Source organism: Bos indicus x Bos taurus, chromosome 11 (genome assembly GCF_003369695.1).
Source record: "Bos indicus x Bos taurus breed Angus x Brahman F1 hybrid chromosome 11, Bos_hybrid_MaternalHap_v2.0, whole genome shotgun sequence".
In the NCBI taxonomy this organism is placed as follows: Eukaryota; Metazoa; Chordata; class Mammalia; order Artiodactyla; family Bovidae; genus Bos; species Bos indicus x Bos taurus.
In genome coordinates, this window is record NC_040086.1 from 50,089,981 (window position 1) to 50,115,783 (window position 25,803).

General features: G+C 38.2%; 1 protein-coding gene across 1 annotated transcript in view; it reads right to left on the minus strand.

Annotated features, from left to right (window-relative positions):
- DNAH6 (dynein axonemal heavy chain 6) overlaps positions 1-25,803 on the minus strand; it is a 283,738-nt gene that overhangs the window by 237,456 nt on the left and 20,479 nt on the right. Inside the window, exons 5-10 of the mRNA XM_027555566.1 lie at positions 12,832-13,099; positions 9,089-9,223; positions 8,881-9,001; positions 7,920-8,034; positions 5,704-5,872; positions 2,702-2,818 (exon numbers count right to left, since the gene is read on the minus strand). Coding sequence (XP_027411367.1) covers positions 2,702-2,818; positions 5,704-5,872; positions 7,920-8,034; positions 8,881-9,001; positions 9,089-9,223; positions 12,832-13,099 — 925 coding nt within the window. The remainder of the gene's footprint in view (positions 1-2,701; positions 2,819-5,703; positions 5,873-7,919; positions 8,035-8,880; positions 9,002-9,088; positions 9,224-12,831; positions 13,100-25,803) is intronic.

Below are 25,803 nucleotides of genomic sequence, written 5' to 3' on the forward strand. Positions count from 1 at the left end.
AAGAACCTGTCTGCCAATGCAGGAGACATAAGAGACACAAGTTTGATCCCTAGGTCAGGAAGATCCCTTGGAGAAGGGCATGGCAACTCACTCCAGTATTCTTGCCTGGAGAATTCCATGGACAGAGGAACCTGGCAGGCTATGGTCCATGGGGTTGCAGAGTCAGACATGGCAGACTAGCAAGCAAGCAATAAAAGTTCATATTCTTTGAGCAGTAATTTCCATTCTAGATATCTATCTTTAGAAAACAATTAGGTATGTAAACAATAATTCATGTGGAACGGCACTCACTGAAGCAATACTTATAGTAAAAACTAATTAGAGAAATACTTTAGTGTTCAAAAATAGAATGGTTAAGTTATAGTATATTTATACAAATGAAAATTAGGTACCTTTTCAAAATGGTGTCTCCAAAGATTGATTAATGAATGACATGGGAAAAGTTTATAATATAATGTTACAAAGCTTATAAAAAAAAAGAGAGAGCAGGATAAAACTGGTGTATAAATCCCATTTTAAAATGCATATGTAACATCTCATGGCAGGTTGAGTGCAGCACTTTCACAGCATAATCTTTTGGATCAAGTATTTGGATCAAGTAGTAGGAGACCATAGTTAATCCAAGCAAGAACACTGTCAGATGTCAAGACTTAAGTATATGATTTTTCCTTTAGATGAAACTCTATGTGTGTATGCATGTTTGAAATGCTAAGAGTAATGACCAAAGTAAGAGTGAGAAAAAAATAGAAAATTCATGATTGATAGTCCTGTTTATACTGCCATTGGCTAATTTGGGGCTACATGAAGCAAAATCTTATGTGTGGTGTGAACATATGAACATGCTTAGCCTACAACTTATCTAGGAATTAAAAATACTCCTGTTGGGCTTCCCTGGTGGCTCAGGTGGTAAAGAATCCATCTGTAATGCAGGAGACCCAGGTTCAGTCCCTGGGTTGGGAAGATCCAAGAAAGGCTATCCATTCCAGTATTCTTGCCTGGAGAATTCTATGGACAGAGGAGCCTGGCAGGCTCCAGTCCATGGGGTTGCAAAGAGCTGGATACGAATGACTGACTAACACTCATGTTGGGAGTAGGGTCCTTCAACAGGAAAGATTAAGTGTTGAGGTTTTCAAGGCCTATCCCTTGGCACTTAAGGAGAATAGACAGCTGCTAGTTGGAGAGAGCTTTCTTGTGTTATCTCCTGTACTCTGTCTTCCATGTTAAGACTATGAATATTCTGGCCTGGAAAGGGCATGAAAATGCAGTGCCTCTCTTATTGGGAACTCCTGAGAGAGAGTCCAACCATAGGGACCTCAGCAGGCTTCTCATCCTTGTAAATATCCTAAACAAGCCTGATGATCTCATAAATTACAGAATCAAAAATTGTTGGAAGAGGAAGCAACCTTAAAACTCACCTGCCTCCTTATTTCACAGATGCATGTACTGAGCCTCAGAAAGGTAAGTGGTTTCCCTAAGGTCAAAGAGCCTACTAATTGAAAAGCCAAGACTAGAATCTAGAGATCCTGATTACTAGTGCTTTTGCACCACAGTACACCAGCTAAAGACAGAAAATATAGTCTCTGATTGGTCTATTAATCTGTGCTTGTACCTGAAGGAGGAAAGCAGAACTCTAAAATGTCTTCCAGAATCCACCCTCCCTGGTTTACATGCCCTGTATAATCTCCTTCTCTTGGGTATGGGCAGTATCTGTGAACATGATGGATGCCATAGTCATGATGAGGTTACATCATAGGGAAAGACAAAGGGACTTTGCAGACATAATTGCCTGTGAGTTAATCAAGAATGTGATGGGACTTCCCTCATCGTCCAGTGGTTAAGAATCTGCCTGCCAATGCAGGGGATACTGGTTGGATTCCGGGTCTGAGAAGATTCTACATGTTATGAGGCAACTACGCCCATGTGCTGCAACCACGGAACCTGCGTGCTGCAACTATTGAAGCCCGGAAGCCCTAAAGCCTGTGCTCTGCAACAAGAGAAGCCACGGTAACGGGAAGCAAACATACCATAATTCGAGTGTAGCCTCTGCCCACCACAACTAGAGAAAGCCTGCATGCAGTAACGAAGACCCAGCGCAATCAAAAATCCATACACAAATAAATAGACATATTTTAAAAAGAAAGGATGTGATGATCCATGGTAGACCTGATTGAATCAAGTGAAAGTTCTTAAAAGAGAGATTGGACCCTTCTCAAAGGACATTCTCCAGCTGGTCTTGAAGAAGCAGACAGACATATGTAACTGGATGGATCTCAGCTGACTTCCCTCAGGAAACCAGGGACTTCAGTCCGATAGCTACTTAGAGATGAATTTTCACAACAACTTGAGAGAAACTGGAAGTGGATCTGCCCGACCCAGGGGTCTAACCCAGGTCTTCCGTATTGTAGGCAGACGCTTTAACATCTGAGCCACCAGGGAAGTCCTCTAAATTCATATACAGACTATATTCTTCTGATAGTATACCCCATCAAGCCCCTAATCTGTCTCAAATGAAAGAAAACGTGCTAAACTTTCAGATACCTTTTATGTAGAAGCCACGCTGTGCACAGAACCAATGCTCTTTTTCTTACGATCCCTTTGGAGAAGTGACAGTAGTGAACCTGCTAATCATTTAACAGTAGAACAACTGCTTCATTTTCCAAGACGTTATTTATACACAGATGTTAAGGGAGGAGACACATACCAGAAAATCTTCCAAAGAAGGCTCAAAGAGCAGTGACTGGACTGTCAAAATCAGTTCTGTGAGAAACATCGGAACGAGAGACTCATCTTCTTCCTGCTTCTCCAACACAGGGGCCCCCTGCAATGAGCACATGTGCATTGTTATAAAGATATAAGTTGTTGTTGGTTAGTCATTAAATTGTGCCTGACTCTTTGCGACCCCAATGACTGTAGCCTGCCAGGCTCCTCTGTCCATGGAATTCTCCAGGCAAGAATACTGGAGTGGGTTGCCATTCCCTTCTCCAGGGGATCTTCCTGACTCAGGGATCAAACCCAAGTCTCCCGGATTGGCAGTTGGATTCTTCGCTGCTGAGCCACCAAGGAGGCCATAAAGATATTAAGTATCAAAGTCTAAAATAAAAAACTCTCTGTATTACAGAAGGCCCATAAACTCATACAATTAGCTGATTTTATAACGTTGGCATGTCTTTCAAAGAAATTAAAATATAAAGGCAAATATGGAAAGATTAAGCAATTATGTAAAACTTTTCTTCTTGTAAAAAAACTATCAACAAAGTGGAAAGGCAAATGACAAACTGGAAAAATGTATCAGTAACGGATATAGCAGATGGAAGGTTGATTATATTTAAATAGAAATAAATTGAAATAGTCAAAAGGAATATATACTAATAACATGATCACTGACAGTAAACAGAAATATACTTAAATAGAAAAATGGGCCAAGATCATAATTTGAAAATTTTTAAAGGAAATGCCAGTCAACATCCTCCTCTTTCTCTTTCTCTTGATACTTTATTCAGTAACATTTATCGAGTATTTACTGATTGCCAGACAGAGTTGAGTATTCATGTAAATTCTATACCAACCATATGTAGTGGGTCTTAGTAGGTATCATTATTACTCCCATGAGAAAGTAGGATCTGGAGAAGGTAAAACATTTCATTCAGGACACACTGCTTCATAAGTGGCAGACCAGAATAGACACCCAGGTTTTTCTCGTCACAACACCTATCCCCCTGTCCTGTACAGGGGTGGTAGTTAAAGAACATAGCATTTTAAAGTAGTGAACTCAACTGAACTGAACTCTACTTTACATCCATCAGATAGACAAAGACTGAGATGAATACTAACATCTAGATTTCACGTGAGCAAAAGTTCATTCTTGAACATTGCTAGAAAGGTTGTAAACGGACACAAAAATTTCTGGGAATTTATGAATCAATTCCAAAAGTCTTAGTGAGTGAACATATTTTTGACCCAACAGTTCCAGATCTAGACATTTCTTCTAAGGGGAAAAAAATCAGAGATGTATGGAAAATGTATAAACAAAGATGTTCTTTGCAGCATTTTTAGAGTAGTGGAAAAGTGATCAACAATAGAAAACTATTTACAAGATTGTATAATACATTTCTATGTGAGAATGTTATATAGAAAAAAATACAAATTGACTTGGGAGATTTTTCATAATATATTGCAAAGTAGAAAAAGCAGCTGATAAAGCCGTAAGTAAAGTATGATTGTCTTTTCACCCTTGGAAATAGATGTCTTGGTATAGTAGAGAATGCTTTTCTTTGTGTATTTCTGTGTTTTTCAAATTTTCTGCACTTAGCGTATATTACTTTTATAATTAGAAAGATAAATGTTACTTTCAAAATGCGATAGTATTGAGAAAAAAAGGAACTAAGAACAAGGGAGGAAAGTAATGAAAAGGCATATGCAATTAAAACTGAACTTTTAGAGAAAATGAAAACTATTACAAAGAGCACCAGCCCTAGAAACTGCTTAGTTGGTTTCCTGGGGATATATAGAGATATGGAGGTAGGAAGCTTGATGAAACCAGATAAACATGTTTTGCTGTATTTTTAGGTACCTGGTATGGCACCTAAAAGATTTCATCTTTTTGCCTTTTCATACTGGCTGTGAGAGTTGGACCATAAAGAAAGCTGAACGCCAAAGAATTGATGCTTGATGTTTTTGAACTGTGGTGTTGGAGAAGACTCTTGAGAGTCCCTTGGGCTGCAAGGAGATCAAACCAGTCAATTCTAAAGGAAATCAGTCCTGAATATTCATTGGAAAGACTAATGCTGAAGCTGAAGCTCCAATACTTTGGCCACCTGATACAAAGAACTGACTCATTGGAAAAGACCTGATGCTGGGAAAGATTGAAGGCAGGAGGAGAAGGGGACGACAGAGGATAAAATGTTGGATGGCATCACCGACTCAATGGACATGAGTTTGAGTAAGCTCCATGGGTTGGTGATGGACAGGGAAGCCTGGCATGCTGCAGTTCAAGGGGTCACAAAGAGTCAGACACAACAGAGCAACTGAACTGAACTGATGGCGCCATAATCCAGGATCGACTAGGGGAAAGTTTATTGGGATAACAGATAACATGCCTTCTCTCTAGAATGCATTGCTACTATTCATTTGTACTATTTAATCTCAAACATCTCAAATTACTCTGTTTCTAAGATCAACATCCTCCCAAGGGGTTATGCACTGAAAGCACCAAGGTTTGCTCCCATGAGTTTCTTCTTCTTGCCTCTAAAACCATTGTTTATCTCTTTCATTTATACCACTTTATCTGCTTCTCTGCCAGTTCATGCTCACAATGACCCCTGAACTATAAGCTTCTTGGGGGCAAGTATTCTGTCTATGCTTTTCATCACTCTGTACCCAACACTGAGCATAGGGGTTGGTACACAGTAGATACTTAAGGAATATTTATGGAGTGAACACATGAGGAACCTTTAGCAAATGCCTGTGAGAGTGACTGCAATATTCAGCACAGTGGATGTTTTCTCTGCTATTAGATACTTGCTGATATGCTGGTTTTCATTCTTCCATTCCATATGTGCATAGTAGACTGTTTATACTGTGAAACCCTCTAAGCATTTCTTCTACTTTTTCCAGTACACAAGATATAGCATAATTCATAGAGCACAGCAAGCACTTCTCAATGAATGTTGCCCAGTGAATTTTTTTAATTGTATCTGAATTTACCTTTTTATCAGTGACTTCAGGTTTCTCTTCTGTAATCCATTTCTGAATGATATCTGCTGAAGGTGTTCGTTTTAATTTGTCAGTGAGGTAATTCAAAAGAGAGCTAGCAGAATTTACTGTTAGGACATGCATTGTATTCTCAATTAGATAGTCATTTAGACGAATAAAACTTGAAAAGGGAAAAAAAACACAGCTTCAGTTTTCTATACTCACTACATATTTTTGAAAGTGACTCTAAAGCAAGTATTTAAATTTTAAAATATAATTTCTCTTTGACTTTCTATTTATATTGTGATATCAGGGATTTACTGTCTAGAAGAGTTGTCTTAGACATTCTTCACTCTAAAACACAAATATACTCAAATATATAGCATCAATTTAGCTAGACGTTCTAGCCATTCCATAGGATATTTAGTGAGCAATATAGTTATGAAAAAAAGCACATAGCTCATCTAGCCAAAGGGGCCATAAGAGGTTTTTTTTTAAATGCTTTAAAGAAGAAATTAGTAAATACACATCTGTGACTTACACTCTAATGGTAATGAAATCTTTGCTATTCAGTAATTGTTGCTGGACAGCAACTGCTAACCCAAAGATGAAAATTTAATGCTTCCCTACTTGAGTGCTTAGAATGCAAACTGAGTCAGCAAGGCACTAGGAATAACTTTTTATTCTGCTTAAGGGGAGCCTAAGGTGCCTCTAGCCTATGATAATAGCCTCAGGGACTGCTTCACTGCTTTCTGTTGCAATACAAGCATTATTATTCGATTATCTCACATTTAAGTGTTAGTCGCTCAGTTGTGTCCGACTCTTTGCAACTCCATGGACTGTAGCCCACCAGGCTCCTTTGGTCAGGGAATTCTCCAGGCAAGAATACTGGAGTGGGTAGCCATTGCCTTCTCCAGGGGATCTTCCTGACCCAGGGATCAAACCTGGGTCTCCTGCATTGCAGGCAGTTTCTTTACCATCTCAGCCACCAGGACTGGGACACAATTAAGGTTAATCAAATAGCTATAAAAGTTGGACCAAGTTAGTGAGCACAGAGTAACAGTCATCAGTGTTTTCTAGTGCCACATACACTTCAGGTAATATTTGATTATTTTGTTTGCAAGGGTTACTTGCAGTGATGAGGTTTTAGAATGATGCAGAATCCAGCTGGGTAAGCAGGTGGATCATAGCTCAGTTGGTAAAGAATCCATCTGCCTGCAATGCAGAAGACCTTGGTTTGATTCCTGGGTTGGGAAGATCTGCTGGAGAAGGGATAGGCTACCCACTCCAGTGTTCTTGGGCTTCCCTTGTGGTTCAGCTGGTAAAGAATCCACCTGCAGTGCAGGAAACCATGGGGTCGCAAAGAGTCGGACATGACTGAGCGACTTTCACTTTCACTTCACTTCAAGCAGGTGGAAGGTCCTGGTGAAGTCTGGAAGGCAGACTTTCTTCCCTGGTCTCCTGGTGACAAAACCTGACTCAGAAAGGCGGTGAACTTGGTGTGGCCGTACAGCTGCCTGTAATTCTTTAGGGATCAAGACAGGTGGAGCAGGCCCTCCAGATCACTGGAAAGTCAAAGTGTCAGTCGCTCAGTGGTGTCCAAATCTTTGCGACCTATAGACTGTAGCCCGTCAGGCTCCTCTGTCCATGGAATTCTCCAGGCAGGAATACTGCAGTGGATTACCACTTCTTTCTCCAGGGTATCTTTCCAACCCAGGTATTGAACCCGAGTCTCCTGTACTACAGGCAGATTCTTTACTGTCAGATCCACTGGAGAAGACTCCAAATCTCTATGTGCCTGGCTTATTACTATCACCTGCCTGATACTCCTGACTGGGCCAGAGGGAAACAAAACCTTAGAGATCAACGAGGAGTTCTTGGCCCTTGGACATACCCACCACTCTCTTTGGATGCTTTGCTGGGTGGCAGCTGGAGGGGTGGGTTTCTGGGGCCTTCATTCAGGTGACCAGGTCCCCCAATCCCTCATTACTACTAGCAAATCCTGTGATAAAGGCTTTAACTTTAAAAGTTTTTTTTTTTTTTTGCTGTGCTGTGTGGCATGTGGGATCTCAGTTCTCCAACGAGAGATCAAACCCTCACCCTTTGTATTGGGAGTGTGGAGTCTTAACCACTGGGTTACTAGGGAAGTCCCGAAGGCTTTGACTTTTAATGAAACCTGAGAAGGATGGAAGCTCTAGTTTTTCTTGAAAGAAAGAATAACCATTTACCATGTCAGCCTCATGCAGTGATGCCTTTTGCTGGCCTGCTCTGTGTAGGTCATTTTCTCAGCGTCTCCTGTAGGCAACTCAATGAAACTTCCGCTTTCTGGCATTTTAAAATGACCTATGAACAACAGAAGAGGCAGTAACAAGAATCTTTCTGTAAAAATTCCATTTCTTTCAATATGGATTAAGAGACAAGTAAAATTCAAAACTTACAAAATGCTTTGGTTCATGAGATATTTCAGACGCCAGGAAATAACCCAGTTATTCAAACAAATTCCACATCAAAGGATTTCAACTCAACAAAAGATGCTAGACAGCTTGCTAACATCCCTTTTAATAGGATCTGATTTTTAGGAACACTTTTACTCTTCTTTTCTGCCTGCATAAAATTTTCCTTTAGCCTTCCTGCCAGGTGGGGCCCGTCCTGAGATTGTCTATACTAATAGGTCGGACATACATTTAAGCAGAGAGACCCTGAGTCAACTATAAAATGCTTGTGAAAGAAAGGTTCTGTAAACCAGTTTAGAAATACCATTACATAAGCAGGGGTAATGCAAGAAAGATTCAGTATTTACATGTTTTTCCCCACTTTAAAATATACAATGAATTTATAATCTATCAAGCAATGTTTGGGATAACTGAAATATAGGATCATTATTTTAAACTTAGGGCTTCCCAGGTGCCTCAGTGGTAAAGAATCTGCCTGCAGTGCAGGAGACGTGGGTTTGATCTCTGGGTCGGGAAGATCTGGAGAAGGAAATGGCAATCCACTGCAGTATTCTTGCTTGGGAAATCCCATGGAAGAGGAGCCTGGTGGGCTACAGTCCATGGGGTTGTAAAAGAGTCAGACATGACTTAGCAACTAAACAACGGCAGTTTAAACTTAAGAAAAGTAGAAAGGAAACAAGTTAACATTTCAGAAAGCCACCACTTCTAGTCCAGCGGCATTCTTTCCCTTTCATACCCTCAGAAGATTCACGTGCACAGTCATCGGGAATAAATCCTGCAGCACGTAGAGCAACTCGACAAGCTTTTCTGACCACATCTTTTGCCTCGTTTCGAAATTCTTCTAGGCGCTCTGTCACCTAGACATTGATGAATATATATCATTGGTGGCACCAAAGTATCAAAAATGGGGGAAAACTCTTGAAAATGATAGACAATTTTCTCACCTCTCCTACCCGTACAATTTGTGCAGCTTTAAATTCTTGCAGGGTGTAGGTATGATATTTTTCAATAGAACATAGTCCCATAAAACTCAATTGATAACACAATTCATTTATTTTAAGGAGAGCTGGTCGCAAATACTGAATGAAAATAAAAAAATTATCATTGTTTAGTTAAAAAAAAAGCTGAAATTTTAAGGTATAAAATATTTGGAAAGCAAGAATGGGAATTAAGAAAAATAAATAGCTCTATATGTTAATTTCAGCTACAACTACAAAGAACATACATTAATAAGGGATACTTCTGAAGTTCTGTTCTGGAAGTATTTTTTGAATTATCATTTTCAATTTGTCTGAATTCCTTTCTTTTCATTTTGAATACACATGCTTTAGCTATAAAGTTGAGAGCAAGAAACAGAGGAGTGGGCCATATCTTAAATTTCACTAGGTTTGACTAACAGCTAGTAAAAGATTCTTAGTGTTCCTGAGGACTTTACAATGTCCAGTCACCACGATAATGGAGGTGCCTATCTATTGATCTAAGAGGGTATGATATAGAACAAAGACAAATTTAACTCTACAATTTCAGTGGGTAACAGTCACTATTAAGAATCTATTTTGCAATGTAGATTATTTGTGGAATAATGTCACATAATGTAACTTAATCTTCTGCTATGCCATCATCATAAATCTGGGTTCTAGGATGTTGACTTTGAAGGCATATGTTCCAAGATTGTTTCTAGGTCATTCCTGCTCACTTCTAATCTAATCAGAGGAGGAGCAGATACATTATCTTTTTTAAAAGTTTAATTTACTTATATGTGGTGCTGGTTTAAGTATTATATACAGCACACTCTTGGACTCCTTTCCAGGAGTGTCTAAAACAGGACAAACAATGGTCATTTAGACCTCATGAAATAGTGTTTTAATTATTTATTCTAAGTGCAAATAAAAGGAAGTTACAATTAGTAGAGTCCTCAGTGAAGAGATTTATTTGAGAAAACATCTAGGAAGTCATGTAGCCCCTAAGATTCATTTCATGGAGGAATTTTCATGATAAAAAGAAACAAAATACAATATTGTAAATCAACTATAATTCAATTAAAAAAAAGCAGAAGTTTACAGGCTATGTTTCTGAGTTGAAATAAGATATTAAATGAATTAATATGAAAACAGGAGTAGAAACGAGACTGTAATCAAAATTGGGTAGCAAAAGTAAGAAAGTCCAGTGTACTGTGGAGAAAAAGTCCTTGAACCAAAAATATAAGTTCTTTTGGTAAAGGGATAAATAGCTAGGATCCAGGTGGACAGCAAAACTGGTATTGATGGTCTGCCAAAAAGTGAGAGTTTGACAGTGGGAATTTGGGGGATATATATATATATATATATATATATAAAACCTGAGAAATTACTTTGGCTTAACTTAAATATCTGGCTATCAGCATAAAGGACAAAAGTGAAAGTTGTTGTGAATGTAAGAGAGACAGCAGGTGTTTTGTTTTTTCCTCTCATCATTGTTTCTGCTGTTAGCAAATTTCAGATGGAATTTGGGTTAGGTGGTTCATTCCTGGGCTGGTATATCAAGAGTGTCCATTGAAGGTGATAAGCATTAGCATGATTTTAATATTTTATAATAAGTATAAGTAAACTATAACCTTTAAAAATTATAAATCACTATGTTGTACACCTGAAACATGTAATATTATATGTCAATTGTGTCTCAATAAAAATTTAATTAATTAACTGAAACACAAACTACTAGAGTCAATAATAAATTCTGCAAAATTTTAGGAAACAGGCTCAATATACAAATGTCAATTGTATTGCTATATAGACTGTATATATATACACACACACACACACACACACACACTATTTATATATGGGGCTTCTCAGGTGGCTCAGACAGTAAAGAATTTGTCTGCAATGCAGGAGACTCAGGTTCAATCCCTGGGTCAGGAAGATCCCCTAGAGAAGGGAAAGGCTGTCAATAGGTGGATGGATAAATAAAACATATGTATCCATACGATGGAATATTATTTACCAGTAAAAGGAAATGCCACGCTACTATATAGGTCCATCTATGTAGTAAACATGCTAAGTTAAAAAAGCCAGTCACAAAGGACCACATATTGCATGTTTCAATTTATTTGAAATGCAGAGTGGACAAATCAAGAGAGAATATGTAGATTGGTGGTTGATCAGAGCTGGGGCAGGGGTTGGTTTGGGGGAGTCAGGGAAACGTGATGCTAATCAGGGAGAGTGATCACTCTTTTTGGAGTGATAGAAATGTTCTAAAATAGACCATGGTGATGGTTGATCATTCTATGAATATATTATAACCATTCAATAGCATACTCTAAATGAATGAATTGTATGAATTCTATTTCAACAAAGTTGTTATAAGGAAATGTGGACACAGATGCTAATAAGGTTGGTTACTAAAAATAATAAAAAGAAAAATTTCAAGGATATCCCTTCAACATGGTCAGAAAAGAATGAAAAGAACCAGCCTTCCTAGTTAACTTGTAAATATAAGACTAGTGGTGTGTCGTAATGATAGCATCTAATATTAATAGATATTTAAACCAACACAATGGGTCTTTTGGTTGTATCAACCTAAGATTAAAATGATGTGAACTTTCTAGTCTGCTTGGACTACATTAAAGAGAAGATATTATCAAGGTCAAAGGACTATTGGTATGAATGGTGGGCAAAGAGAATGACAACTCTCAAGCACATGATATAAGAAAACAAACTTAAGGATTGAGAGGTTAAAGGGAGGAAGTACTAATCTATTTATCTAGGAATAAATTAATGAAATATATAATGTCCAAGACATGGTAAAAGATGAAAGGTGGTAAAACAGTGGTAAAATAGGTTAAAATGATTGATAGATCCTTAGTGAAATTAGAGGTCTAGGGGCTGAGTTTGATATCAAGAAGGATTAGAATCTTTTCGACAACTCAGAATGCTTGACTGGATGGAGGACTTGAGATGGTACATCTTATATACTTGTTTTTGTACTAACATCTTATGTGAGTTGTATTTCTTTCAAGTTCATTTATTGTGCAACTGATGTCTTGATAACTATCTTTCAGATTACCATATGCAAAGAGAAGGAAATGACCAGTAAAATGCAAACTTGAAGTTTCTGATGTGAGAGGGTGGTGATTCAGTATCATAAAATAGACATAAAATAAGCGTGATTACAGTTCACTCCCAGGGGCCAATCAGAAAACTTCTACTGCAAGTTGAAATTCAAGAAGTAGAGATTTTAAATATGGTCACATACACTTTAATAGTTCCTTTCCCATGATTATCCCTTCCTCCAAAGTAAACACTAAAAATTTCCCTACTGTTTGAATTCATGATTGAAAACACATGCTACATTGGGAGATACTGCCCCATGAAAGCAAGCCCACAAACTATTTTGGACCATATAGTCCAGAGGGTCTCAAAGATGAGAAGAAGTAATAGGAGTTGCTAGCCTGCTCTATTCAAGAGGATAAACAATTTTCCTGATCAACAACAAAGGGAATTGTGAACCTAAGCCTCTGAGGCTGCTTCTAAACAAAGGGGACCTGTGCAAACCCTAGGTAAAATGTAAAAACACATTAGACCGCCAGACCCTTAAATGACAAATAGGGCAAGAACTGTCAATTCTCTTAATAGAGGAAATATTCTATTTTTGAGATTAATTTTTTTCTGTTAGTAATTCTCTTAAAATATGATTAACAAATACGTACATGATTAACAATGAACAGATCTTTTTGTAGAGATTTTCGACATCCACTGATTTTTTTGGAGCGAACATTCTTCTTCCACACATTAAAAGCCTTCCATTTCCGAAAAAGTGAAAATATGGGAATCTTAGTGAGTTCTCTGTGATATAGATATTCCTGTTCCCATCGATCAATTTCGATAAATTCAATGTCATTATTATAAACATGTGTTACTGCCTTTTTGCTAATGGTATAATAGTCATTTTTATTGATGTTCTCATAATTCACAACCCTATGAACAAATAAAAATTGGAGCAAGTGAATACAGTATTCAACATAAAATTAAGCAATTGCATTACTATTTTGTTTTAAAAAGGTAAGAGATTTCTGGAAAACAAATGTTTAAAAATTTAAAAAATTCTAGCAGACCACTTTTAGACTGAATAAAGTATTCAAGAAAAGGGAGCTGCATTAACAACAGTTGGACTTACAGTAACTCTTACGGATTTTACAATTTTGGCAATATGTTTGATAATTTCAGTTATGTAATTTTTACAAAACCAAACCAATTGTGGATTTTTAAAGTGAAAGATAACTAGAAATAAGTTTTTATTTATCATTGATTGTTTAGAAGCTATTCAATAATAATAGTGTGAAAGAGTTTTACTCTACCCAATATTGACAGAACTATGAAAAAGATCAAAACAAGAAAATAAGAATTACATCAGAAAAAAAAAGAATTACATCCGAATCAAGACCCAGATTAAACTTTAAAAAGTCCAATTTATCATCACATATCAAAATAACTGTTAATGAGAAATTGCTTATTTCAAGATATTCCTCTTTCAACTGTCATTCAGGGTATCCATCAGCCTCATTCATAATAAGAAATAGATCAAGCAAAGAAGTAAAGCAAGAATTGGATAAAAACCAGAGCACGGATAGGAGCGGGAAGCAAAGGAATGAGAATAGATAGGGCGATTCCCTAAAACTTCTTAAAATCTTGCTTACAGACACAAAGATATTTTCTGTAATTTTAGCTATAGCACTGAAATATTGGATATTATTTAAATGTTTTTAACAGACAAAAGTGCAAAATATGACATGGCAAAAACAAAACCTCAAATTGTTTCTATGTTAAACTATGCAAAAACTGTAGTTATGTTATACAATAATTCTAAAAATCACTAAACAAAATTCAGACAGGAACTCTCCAGTAAAAATCAACTGTTTCCCGTTTCTATTTTTCTCTTCCAGTCCTTAGCTCTGCATTTTGAACCTGAGTTCATGATCTTTAGCACAGCCTTCAGGTAACATGTAAAATACCTGAAATTACACTTAAATAAATTTTTGTAGATATGCGTGATAAATTGTTTAAGGGATTGGAACAAAATTCTCATATGCTTTGTGTCTGTTAATCAAAAAATGATGAACCAGTGGCAAAAATGATTTTTAGGTTTAAATTTCTATTTTTGTTTTAATAACACTAAGAAAAATATTTAAAAATTAGGGCATACAGGGCCAGAATGAAAGTGAACTCAAAGCAAGAGCTCTTCAAGTGAGCACAAAAGAGAACTAGGGGGCTGGTGGGCTGTGGACTGGGAGAATCTCAAACGTCTTTCCCCCAATTGAGTGCTGTAACAGAAGAATTTCAACTTGCTTAGCTCCTACCTAACAGCACTGTCTGACTTTGTCTGTGTTCTGACTGACTCACAGCAGAAACAGTTGGGAAAATGCCAGGTACTACATGTTGCTGGTAAGTTGTATAGAAAATGTTGAAATGTTTTTCCTTTTTTCTTTGTTAACAGCTTAACATATAATTAGGACATTCTTCAAGTGATTCTCTACAAAGTGGGAAATTTCAACTTGTCTCTGAAACTGTAATCAACCTTAGATGTTTCATTAACTTCTGTCATCTAACCAACCTAAAAGCAAGAAAAACTGTTCACTAATGGCCCTGGTGTGTGCATGTCTAGAAAACTTACTCTGTGTGTGTCTATATGCTACTAAAGGCCCTTCGATTGATAGAAGATAGCAGGCATGGTCCATGATGTTGAATTTTAACTTATTGGTTCTCAGTGCCACAAAGAGATCCTTTTTATTTACATTTTCCTACCTACTTTGGCTACCTCATGCGAAGAGTTGACTCACTGGAAAAGACTCTGATACTGGGAGAGATTGGGGGCAGGAGGAGAAGGGGATGACAGAGGATGAGATGGCTGGATGGCATCACCGACTTGGTGGATGTGAGTCTGAGTGAACTCCCAGAGTTGGTGATGGACAGGGAGGCCTGGCGTGGGGTGATTCATGGGGTCGCAAAGAGTTGGATACGACTGAGCGACTGAACTGACTGACTGACTGACCTATTCAAGATTCTCATTCTCAAATCCTTAAGCCTTTTCCTCCACTCTACATCTCTACTGCTCATAGGGCAAACACACACATGAGAGTCTTTTTAAAATTTGGATCATCAGCATAAAAATCACCTGGGCTGCTTAAGAATCCAGATTTCTGGGTCCAACACAGAACCGGAATCTTTATGTATAGAACTTGAAAGTCTAGCTTGGCACATTTCCTGTGTGATTCTGACGCACAATAATGTTTGTAACCACTGAATTCTACTTGAAAGCAAATCAACAACAACAAAAACATGGTGGTGACATGATGAGCTCTCTTTCGTACCTTCACTTGAAAATCTTGTCCCAGAACTTCCCTGGTGGTCCAGTAGCTAAGGCAACATGCTCCCAGCCTATGTTGGATACCTGGTCATGGAACTAGATGCCACATGCCACAGCTAAGAGTTCACATGCCACAACTCAAGATCCCACGTGCTCCAACTATGACCTGGTGCAGCTAAATAAATATTTTTTTAAAGAAAAACTTCACTGTACCTTCACTGTGTTTTATCCCCTTGAGTACATTTTTCATGCTTTCCTCCAAAGACAGATGGAGAGGTTTCACATCACCTTTCTCTGCCTCTCCTTGTATTTGAATACTTTTTCTCTGCATTTGAAAATGTATAGAACTTCACTTTAAGTTGTAGAAAGCTTTCCTTTAGCTTACAGAAAGCTTTCCTTTAGCTTCCTTTATTTTCTTGACCCTGTTGCCCACTTAACTTAAAACCCCCTGTCATCGTCCTTCTCTTAAACTTCCTGTATAATGGTTGTATCCACCCCATCCATTCCTTCTTGTTGTTCAGTTGCTAAGTCATGTGTGACTCATGGACTGCAGCACATCAGGCTTCCCTGTCCATCACTCTGTCCCGGAGTTTGCTCAAACTCATGTCCATTGAGTTGCCGATGCCATTTAACCATCTCATCCTCTGCCACCCCCTTCTCCTCTTGCCCTCAGTCTTTCCCATCATCAGGGTCTTTTCCAATGAGTGGGTCTTTTCATCAGGTGGCCAAAGTATCAGAGCCTCAGCTTCAACATCAGTCCTTCCAATGAATATTCAGTGTTGATTTCCTTTAGGATTGACTGGCTTGATCTCCTTGCAGTCCAAGGAACTCTTAAGAGTCTTCTCCAACACCACAGTCGAAAGCATCAATTCTTTGACACTCAGCCTTCTTTATGGTCCAACTCTTACATCTGTACATGACTACCAGAGAAATGATAGCTTTGACTATATCGACCTTTGTCGGCCAAGTGATGTCTCTGCTTTTGAATATGCTGTTTAGGTTTGTCATAGCTTTCCTTCTTAAAGTTTCTGAAAACGAGTCTTGTTCCTCACTACTCTAATACAGTGATTCTCTTGAGGATCAGCAGGAATTTCCTTTAAGCCCGATCCATTTGGTAGGCAGAAGGGACAGCAGGGTCAAGGAAAGCTTTACAAAAGTTAAAGAAGCATATGCACAGTTCTCTGGAATCCTATTCTGCTGAGACTCTGTAGTTTATTCCTGAGAGGCTGAACCCTAAATATACTCCTGGACTGCTGTGCTGGATTCCTGGACTCCTCACATTGTAAACCTCGACATTCATCTGTTTCAGGAATTGATCCTCTACTCCGAAGTGAGGGCTGCCTATTCAGGACTTCTTGGCATTCAGAATTCGCCTCAAATTTCAACGGCTTCCTTTGTTTTTGTTTTTATTTGTTTATTTATTTTTTGGCTTTGTGTGGCTTGCAGGATAGTTCCCTGACCCGGGAATGAACCCGTGCCCTCACCATTGAAAGTGTAGGGTCCTAACCACTGGATCACCAGGGAATGCCCTCAGCTGCCTCCTTTGGATGTTTGTTTCATCAAGGCCTTTCTTTGAGAAAATAACCAGGAAAATTAGTCTTCCTTTAAGACCTCAAAAGAGAACTTAACTTTTTTAATTGCTGTGCTCTAAAATTCCTACTTTGCTGATAAATGACTTTATGACCCAACTAACTTAAACAGAGATCCTTGGACAGTTAATCAGGCTGAGAAGAATGTCTTGAATAAAATTATACTTAACTGTGTTTTACTGGAAAAAAAAAAGATGCTTGTTGTCTTGTCTTGCTGTTCAATGTAGAATCGTGGAATTCCTTATCAAATTATTCTTTGGTAGACTCTCTGTCCATCTGAAATGAAACTTAGACTCAAGGCTTCTATAAATGTCCAAAGAATGTGTCTTGTTAAGAGACTTGCATGGCCTATCGTGGGAGGTCATCCACTGTCCTGTTATTCTTCATTTCAGATGAACAAAATCTACTGTGGTTCTAAAAAGCATTAATTTTTTATCTTGATTTTTCTAAAACAATCTCAATGTGATTTGATATTTCAAATAGCATCTTTATCTGTTGTTAGTGATAGAACATGGATCCGTCTTTATCTGTTGGTAGTTACAGAACATGCATCCGTTCATCTTTAAACAGATGCACTAGACTAAGACTGCAAAAGTATGAGCCTTCTGATCGAGAATTTTGAACAGCCCCCTACTGCTTATGTCATTAAATCCAAATTATTCTGCCGGCTGTTGTGGCACTCTTCTGTCCATGTTAGTTCCTTCTCTGCCCACACAATTGCCCTTTTTAATCAGGCTGGTCTCGCAATCATCTTAGGCTTAAGATGGTCATCTCAGCACATCTTAGACTGTGCCAGAATGCGTGTGCATGTCTTTGTCCACCTGTTCCCTTTGCCCCTCCTGATTTCTACAAACAAGTGACTAATTCCTTACCTGCTTTTAGGTGCTGGGGTGAATTAGATGAGTCAAATCTAAGCTGTCTCATTATTACACAGTTTTAATCACAGTTTATTACATAATTTTATGATTTGAACATGTTTATTGGACAAAGGTAAACAAGCAAGAGCCTGGAAAGAAATTAGCTATTTCCTGAGTTTCGCATTTGTAAACCTCAGTCTATCTGATGATGGTCAGTATCATGATTCAGTATGCATTTAGATCTAACTTTAACTAGAGAAGGGTAATGGCTTGCTTTGCTTCTGGTTTGATTAACCAGAAATGGCAAAAATAACTGATAAGGAACTCCTAGAATATTAGACTAAAGCATAACTTCCAAGTTTCTTCAATAGTACAGTGCTCTACGGTCAGTGGTTTTCAAAGTATGGTCCTTGGAACAGCAGCATCAACATTATGTGGGAACTGCAAATTCTTAGGCCTCCTCCAGACCAACTGAATCAGAAACTGGGGATGGTTAACAATCTACATTTTAGCAAACCCTTTAGGGCTTGCTGGAGAACCACTGTTCTAGCCCCATGGCCTACAACTCTGATTGAATATTGGGATCATCTCATGAGTTTTAAAGAAATGCTGTTGCTTGGGCTGCACAACAAACCAATTAAATATAACTCTGGGGGTGGGTACTGGGTGATTCTAGAAGCCAAAGCTGAGAACCACTGCTCTAGGTTCTTCAAATTTTTTGTATAAAATGAAATAATCATCCACTAAATTGCAACATCGCCAAAATGGTGTGTGTGTGTGTGTGTACGTCTGTGTGTATATTGAAAGGAAGACAATCTGAAACTGGGATTTTTGATGATTCCAAGTGAAAATACTAAAGATCCATGGTGTTTCCACTTGATTGAAATTTCTACATGGACTAGCCCAAGAAAGCTGTCACTGTGTTAGGCAACCTGGGAAGGTTTCTGATAATGTGGCTTGAAAATGATCTTTTCCTTATTATATAACATATGCCTCATTATAGTGTTTTTTTAATAGTTATGACTTCATGTAACTAGAAACGCTTTCACTTGAGAAAGCTGATATTTATCTGCATATTCTGTTTTAGGCTACTAAACATGTAATCTAGATGAAAGCATAGAATAGCTTTAGTTTGAAATTTTAAAAGCTGTCTAAAAAATATTTTAACATAACAGGCTTAGAGACTATCCGAAAACCAACTCAATCACTTAGAAAGTAATATGGCCTGAGCCCAGTATAGACTTTTATATCGTCCTAAGTCATATAACTATGTTTCATAGAATTCTAATCCCAACAGGTATCCCACAAGAATGGGTTCTTTGGTTAAACAGGCTACAGTCCATAGGGTTGCAAAGAGTCAGACACAGCCGAACTGATTTAGCATACACTCAGGCACCTAGAGAAGGCAATGGCACCCCACTCCAGTACTCTTGCCTGGAAAATCCCATGGACGGAGGAGCCTGGTAGGCTGCAGTCCATGAGGTCGCTAAGAGTCAGACACAACTGAGCAACTTCACTTTCACTTTTCATTTTCATGCATTGGAGAAGGAAATGGCAACCCACTCCAGTATTCTTGCCTGGAGAATCTCAGGGACGGGGGAGCCTGGTGGGCTGCCATCTATGGGGTTGCATAGAGTCGGACACGACTGAAGTGACTTAGCCGCAGCAGCAGCAGCAGGCACCTAGAAGGCTAGGACAGGAAGTACTTTCTGCCTTCTAAGCAGGATCAAGCTTTGCTTTTGCATGGGACTCCTTGCAGCAATCCAACGGCCACCACAAGCTCTCCTTTCCCAAGGTGACAACTCAGATGCTAGGACATGAGATACACAATGGGTCCACTCTGGCTTAAGAGGAGTCAATATTTCTTCCAATAAGTTTAAGCACAGATTTTAGGGTTCCTGCAGAGACATGCCCAGAGAAAGAACCAGTGTACTATGGGAAGTACAAAGCTATGGCTCCCCATCAGTTATTTATAATTCATTTTTAGTTCCTCTCAATACAGATATAATTTAGCAGTCAGGGGTCATTTTTTATCATAAGCAATGTTGCCTAGAAACAACTGATATACTACTTTGTATCAGGTTACCAGGGGAACAGAGCTTCAGAGTTAATCAAAGGTCAGATTCTCATGCTTCCCCCATTTGTATGTTCTAACACGTCTGAACAATGATAACATTTTACAAGGCACACTGGCGAAGACTTAATTATAATTGCTTTATACTATAATAAGAAAAATAAAACATGAAATATTCAGGGAAATATTCAATATTGAATTTTATGAAAAGTCCAGATAAAATCTTAGCTCATAAACAACTGAACCTGTGACCATGGCTTTTTTGAAGTAGATACTGCATTTTTAATCAAGACATGATGGGTAGTCGGTTCAAATTCTTAATAATCACCACTGCTAAGGAATACTGTTTATAGAAATGGGAGATAGCAAGTGGCAGGTGATGATTTATTGCTCTGTCTCCAATGAATAGAAACTCCCTTCACCACTGATCAGAATTTGGATCACCTGTTCATGTGAAATTATGCACCAAAGGTACCACTGTTCTTTAATTCTAACAGCTTTTCCTTTTCTTTCTTTGATGATTGCCATGTTGAAATTTCTTATTACAAAATGACTTAAAACCTAGTCAAGCATTTCCACATGAAGTATTTCAGAAACAATGGTGAAGCTTTCTCTCAGACATAGATGTTACTCTGTTTGACTTCATAACTTTTACTTAAGTTTAAATTCTTAACAATAACTTAAAAAAATCACTAGAGAGCATTTGAAATTTCACCTTTTCAAAGCTGAATTTTTGCTGTGAATTCCTAATCTTCATCAGTATGTGTTAATATGTTTTCAGGAACCTTTAATAATTTTTTATAAAGTTCATTCAGGTACTCAAATGTCAGTTAAGTAACCCAGCTGTGAAACTAAAAACTGACTTTTACTAAATCCACAAAGTTGAATCATTTGCAAAATATGTTCCAATTCTTAACAAAATTCTGCCTTGGGATCACCTATGCACTTAAGTCTGAAACAACAAATAATGGTATTCTGTTCCTATATCTTTGTAAAAGGCGTAAAAACAAAAGGTCAGGAGGTGACTTGGAATTTATTATAGTCACAATTTTGATAATATTATTTAATTTGGAATTCATAACTGCAGAGAAACATTTACATATGGGAGTTCTTTTGTGAATAAAATAATGTATCTTAATCTCAGAATTATCAGAATAAACTCTACATGGAAAATATATTTTAAAGAAGTATTTCCATAATATCTCATTTTCTTTGGATATTTCGACCCCAGTAGCTTTTCTCCCGGAGAAGGCACTGGCAACCCACTCCAGGACTCTTGCCTGGAAAAGGAGCCTGGTAGGCTGCAGTCCATGGGGTCACTAGGAGTCGGACACGACTGAGCGACTTCACTTTCACTTTCCACTTTCATGCATTGGAGAAGGAAATGGCAACCCACTCCAGTGTTCTTGCCTGGAGAATCCCAGGGACAGAGGAGCCTGGTGGGCTGCTGTCTATGGGGTCGCACAGAGTCAGACATGACTGAAGTGACTTAGCAGCAGCAGCAGCAGCAGTTTTCCTCCCTAAGAACAAACTTCTTCCAAATTATTTCATTGCAGGGATTGTGGAGCTGTTATCTAGCAGTTATTAATGTCTGCACAGTCATCAATATGCAGTAAAATTTTAATAACGTCCTCAGCTGTGGTCATCTCTGTTAGGTAACAGGTGGAGCTAATGGTATTGCTGATTGATTTCCTTTGCTTTTCTGGTTCCAAATAGAGTAAATAATTTCCACACAGACTGGTAAAATCGCAATTCTGCAAAAGAATGTCTTTCTAATATTAGATATTAACTTTGTATTTTTTTTTTTGACTTCATAAAGTGGCATGCAAGAATCTTAGTTCCTAGACCAGAGATTGAACCTGTACCTCCTGCAGTAGAAGCAGAGGTCATAACCAGTGGACTGCCAGGGAAGTCTCTGAAATTTGAATTCTTGCATTCCTAGCTTCTTGAGCTTCTTGACCAGATGGTAATCTAAAAATGGAATTTGGTTTCATATTTTGTTCTTGCACATGCCTTTGAAAGTTCAAACCCTTTAGGGGCAGGGTGGATATCTTTCAGTAAGGTGTTGATATAGCTTTCTCAGTGCTGCTGATTCATTTGATAGCATTTTCATACTAATGAGATATTTTTAAAAAGGACAGGAAAATTACTGTGGTTCATAAATCCAATTTGAGTTATCCTAATTATGTTGCCTAATTGCTAATCTTTTCTTTTTTGAACACTGTGTTTATCTTAATTAATTTATTCCATTTCCTCTCTGAGCATAACTTTGTATGGGTGTCCAGTAATGGTATAACATATCTTTGTTTGGGTTTTTTTTTTTTTTGCTATGAGAGTACAACTTCCAATGATTCCTAGTTGGTATCTCAGTTCCACTTCTCTTCATCAATTTTCTATTGAGAAGAAAGCATTATTTTGCATTTGTTCTGGAAAAATTCAATAGGTTTATCTGAGAACAGATTATTGTGCTAGATTTGGAAATGATAGAAAATGTTTCCATGCCTTCCATTATTCTTTGAAGCAAATTCTCAGTCTCATGGGGGTCTCATGGACTCCTCAGAGTTTTATTTTGAGAGGCAGTAGAGCAGAGAAATTAAGAGTATACATTCCAAAGTCAGCCAGACTGTCATTTACTTATTGTACAATCTGGGGCAAGTTAATTAACCATTTTGTGTCTTATCTGTAAAACAGAGGTAATAAATACATTTATTTCACATTATTGTGAGGATTAAAAAATATATACGTATATATGTGTATATATATATGTATATACTTTGCTTGGAATGCAGTAAACACCAATAAATCATCACCTCTTATGACATGAAAATGTGATGGTTCCACTAGGTGTCCTCTCACAAAATGGGTATATAACCAACAGCCATTTCTCCATACCTCATGGCTACTTCTCGATTACAATCACTCTTGTTCAAGGTCAAAGTCCTAACAAAATGGAATTACTTTGTCTTGATCTGTGTTCTCTATGCCTTTCACCCTCTCTAGTTTCTGATCTTTAACCTAGTTTCCTCTAACTTGCCCTGAACCTGAACAGAGTCACCATTATGCCCTCTTGCTGGACAAGATAATTTGCAGCATACTTGTATACAGTCCATGGAATTCTCCAGGCCAGAATACTGGAGTGGATAGCCTTTTCCTTCTCCAGCGGATCTTCCCAAGCCAGGGATCAAACCCAGGTCTCCTTCACTGAAGGCGGATTCTTTACCAGCTGAGCCAAGACAGAAGCCCAAGAATACTGGAGTGGGTAGCCTATCCTTTTCCAGAGGATCTTCCTGACCCAGGAATTGAACCAGGGTCTCCTGCATTGCAGGCGGATTCTTTACCAACTGAGCTACCAGGGAAGTCCCACCAGGGCAATATTCCAACATATTTACAAAAGCTTATTCTTGACAAAATTGTTATGCCTAACATATTCTACTAGATTGATTTTTTAGAATAAACTTGATAAATGTAACTATTTTTCTCATTTAAAGGGACTGTGGTAGAAACTAACATTGTAGAACCGCACATTTAATGTATTTTACTAAACTTAAAAAATTATGTGAAGATATTATATTTTATCACATTATTTTTAAAAGGAAGTTGGTATAACGTGTCCTTATCTCATTGATCCAGTATTTACTACTTTTAACTTCCAATTTAGCTGCTTCCTACTACATAGCATCCAAATAATGATCTTTACTCATAAGGTTTATAATATTTGGAGTTCAGGCTGGGAGGAAAATTTAACATCCAACCTAAAACATGATAAAATAACAAACTGTGATTAGAACAATATCTTCTTAAATGAGTCCAGAAAAGTATAAAGCATCAATTCAATTCTCTTAGTAAAAGTTCATTAGTCCAGAAAGGCAATTAATTTCCTGAATCACATTAAAAAAAAAACTGTTTCCATATTCATCTTCAATACTTCATCTTCTGCTAGTAAATAGATGAGAATCAATTTTCAGTTCAGTTCAGTTCAGTCACTCAGTCATGTCTGACTCTTTGTGACCCCGTGAATCGCAGCACGCCAGGCCTCCCTGTCCATCACCAACTCCCAGAGTTCACTCAGACTCACGTCCATCGAGTCAGTGATGCCATCCAGCCATCTCATCCTCTGTCGTCCCCTTCTCCTCCTGCCCCCAATCCCTCCCAGAATCAGAGTCTTTTCCAATGAGTCAACTCTTTGCATGAGGTGGCCAAAGTACTGGAGTTTCAGCTTTCGCATCATTCCTTCCAAAGAAATCCCAGGGCTGATCTCCTTCAGAATGGACTGGTTGGATCTCCTTGCAGTCCAAGGGACTCTCAAGAGTCTTCTCCAACACCACAGTTCAAAAGCATCAATTCTTTGGCGCTCAGCTTTCTTCACAGTCCAAATCTCACATCCATACATGACCACTAGAAAAACCATAGCCTTGACTAGACGGACCTTTGTTGGCAAAGTAATGTCTCTGCTTTTGAATATGTTATCTAGGTTGGTCATAACTTTCCTTCCAAGTAGTAAGCGTCTTTTAATTTCATGGCTGAAGTCACCATCTGAAGTGATTTTGGAGCCCCCCAAAATAAAGTCTGACAGTGTTTCCACTGTTTCCCCATCTATTTCCCATGAAGTGATGGGACCAGATGCCATGATCTTCGTTTTCTGAATGTTGAGTTTTAAGCCAACTTTTTCACTCTTCTCTTCCACCTTCATCAAGAGGCTTTCCTCTTCACTTTCTGCCATAAGGGTGGTATCATCTGCATATCTGAGGTTATTGATATTTCTCCCAGCAATCTTGATTCCAGCTTGTGCTTCTTCCAGCCCAGCGTTTCTCATGATGTACTCTGCATAGAAGTTAAATAAGCAGGGTGACAATATACAGCCTTGATGTATTCCTTTTCCTATTTGGAACCAGTCTGTTGTTCCATGTCCAGTTCTAACTGTTGCTTCCTGACATGCATATAGGTTTCTCAAGAGGCAGGTCAGGTGGTCTGGGATTCCCATCTCCTTCAGAATTTTCCACAGTTTATTGTGATCCACACAGTCAAAGGCTTTGGCATAGTCAATAAAGCAGAAATAAATGTTTTTCTAGAACTCTTTTGCTTTTTCGATGATCCAGCAGATGTTGGCAATTTGGTCTCAATTTTAAGTTTGGCAAAATCTGATCTGACTCCTCTCATAATGGGTAATTAATCACAAATGGCACTCCTTGATGTCTGGATTATTGGACATTTTTTTTAAAAAGAGGAAACTGTGTCTCTTCTGGGGAGCTGATCTCTGGCTGTGACCCTCCCGGTGGATGTCAACCATCCAGAAACACAAGAAGTCTTGGTTAGCAATGAAGTCTGCAATCTTGAAAAAGAAGAATGGACCTGGAGGAATCAACCTGCCTGACTTCAGGCTCTACTACAAAGCCACAGTCATCAAGACAGTATGGTACTGGCACAAAGACAGAAATATAGATCAATGGAACAAAATAGAAAGTCCAGAGATAAATCCATGCACCTACGGACACCTTATCTTTGACAAAGGAGGCAAGAATATACAATGGAGAAAAGACAATCTCTTTAACAAGTGGTGCTGGGAAAACTGGTCAACCACTTGTAAAAGAATGAAACTAGAACACTTTCTAACATCATACACAAACTAAACTCAAAATGGATTAAAGATCTAAACGTAAGACCAGAAACTACTAAACTTCTAGAGGAAAACATAGGTAAAACACTCTCCGACATAAACCACAGCAGGATCCTCTGTGACCCACCATCCAGAATATTGGAAATAAAAGCAAAAATAAACAAATGGGACCTAATTAAACTTA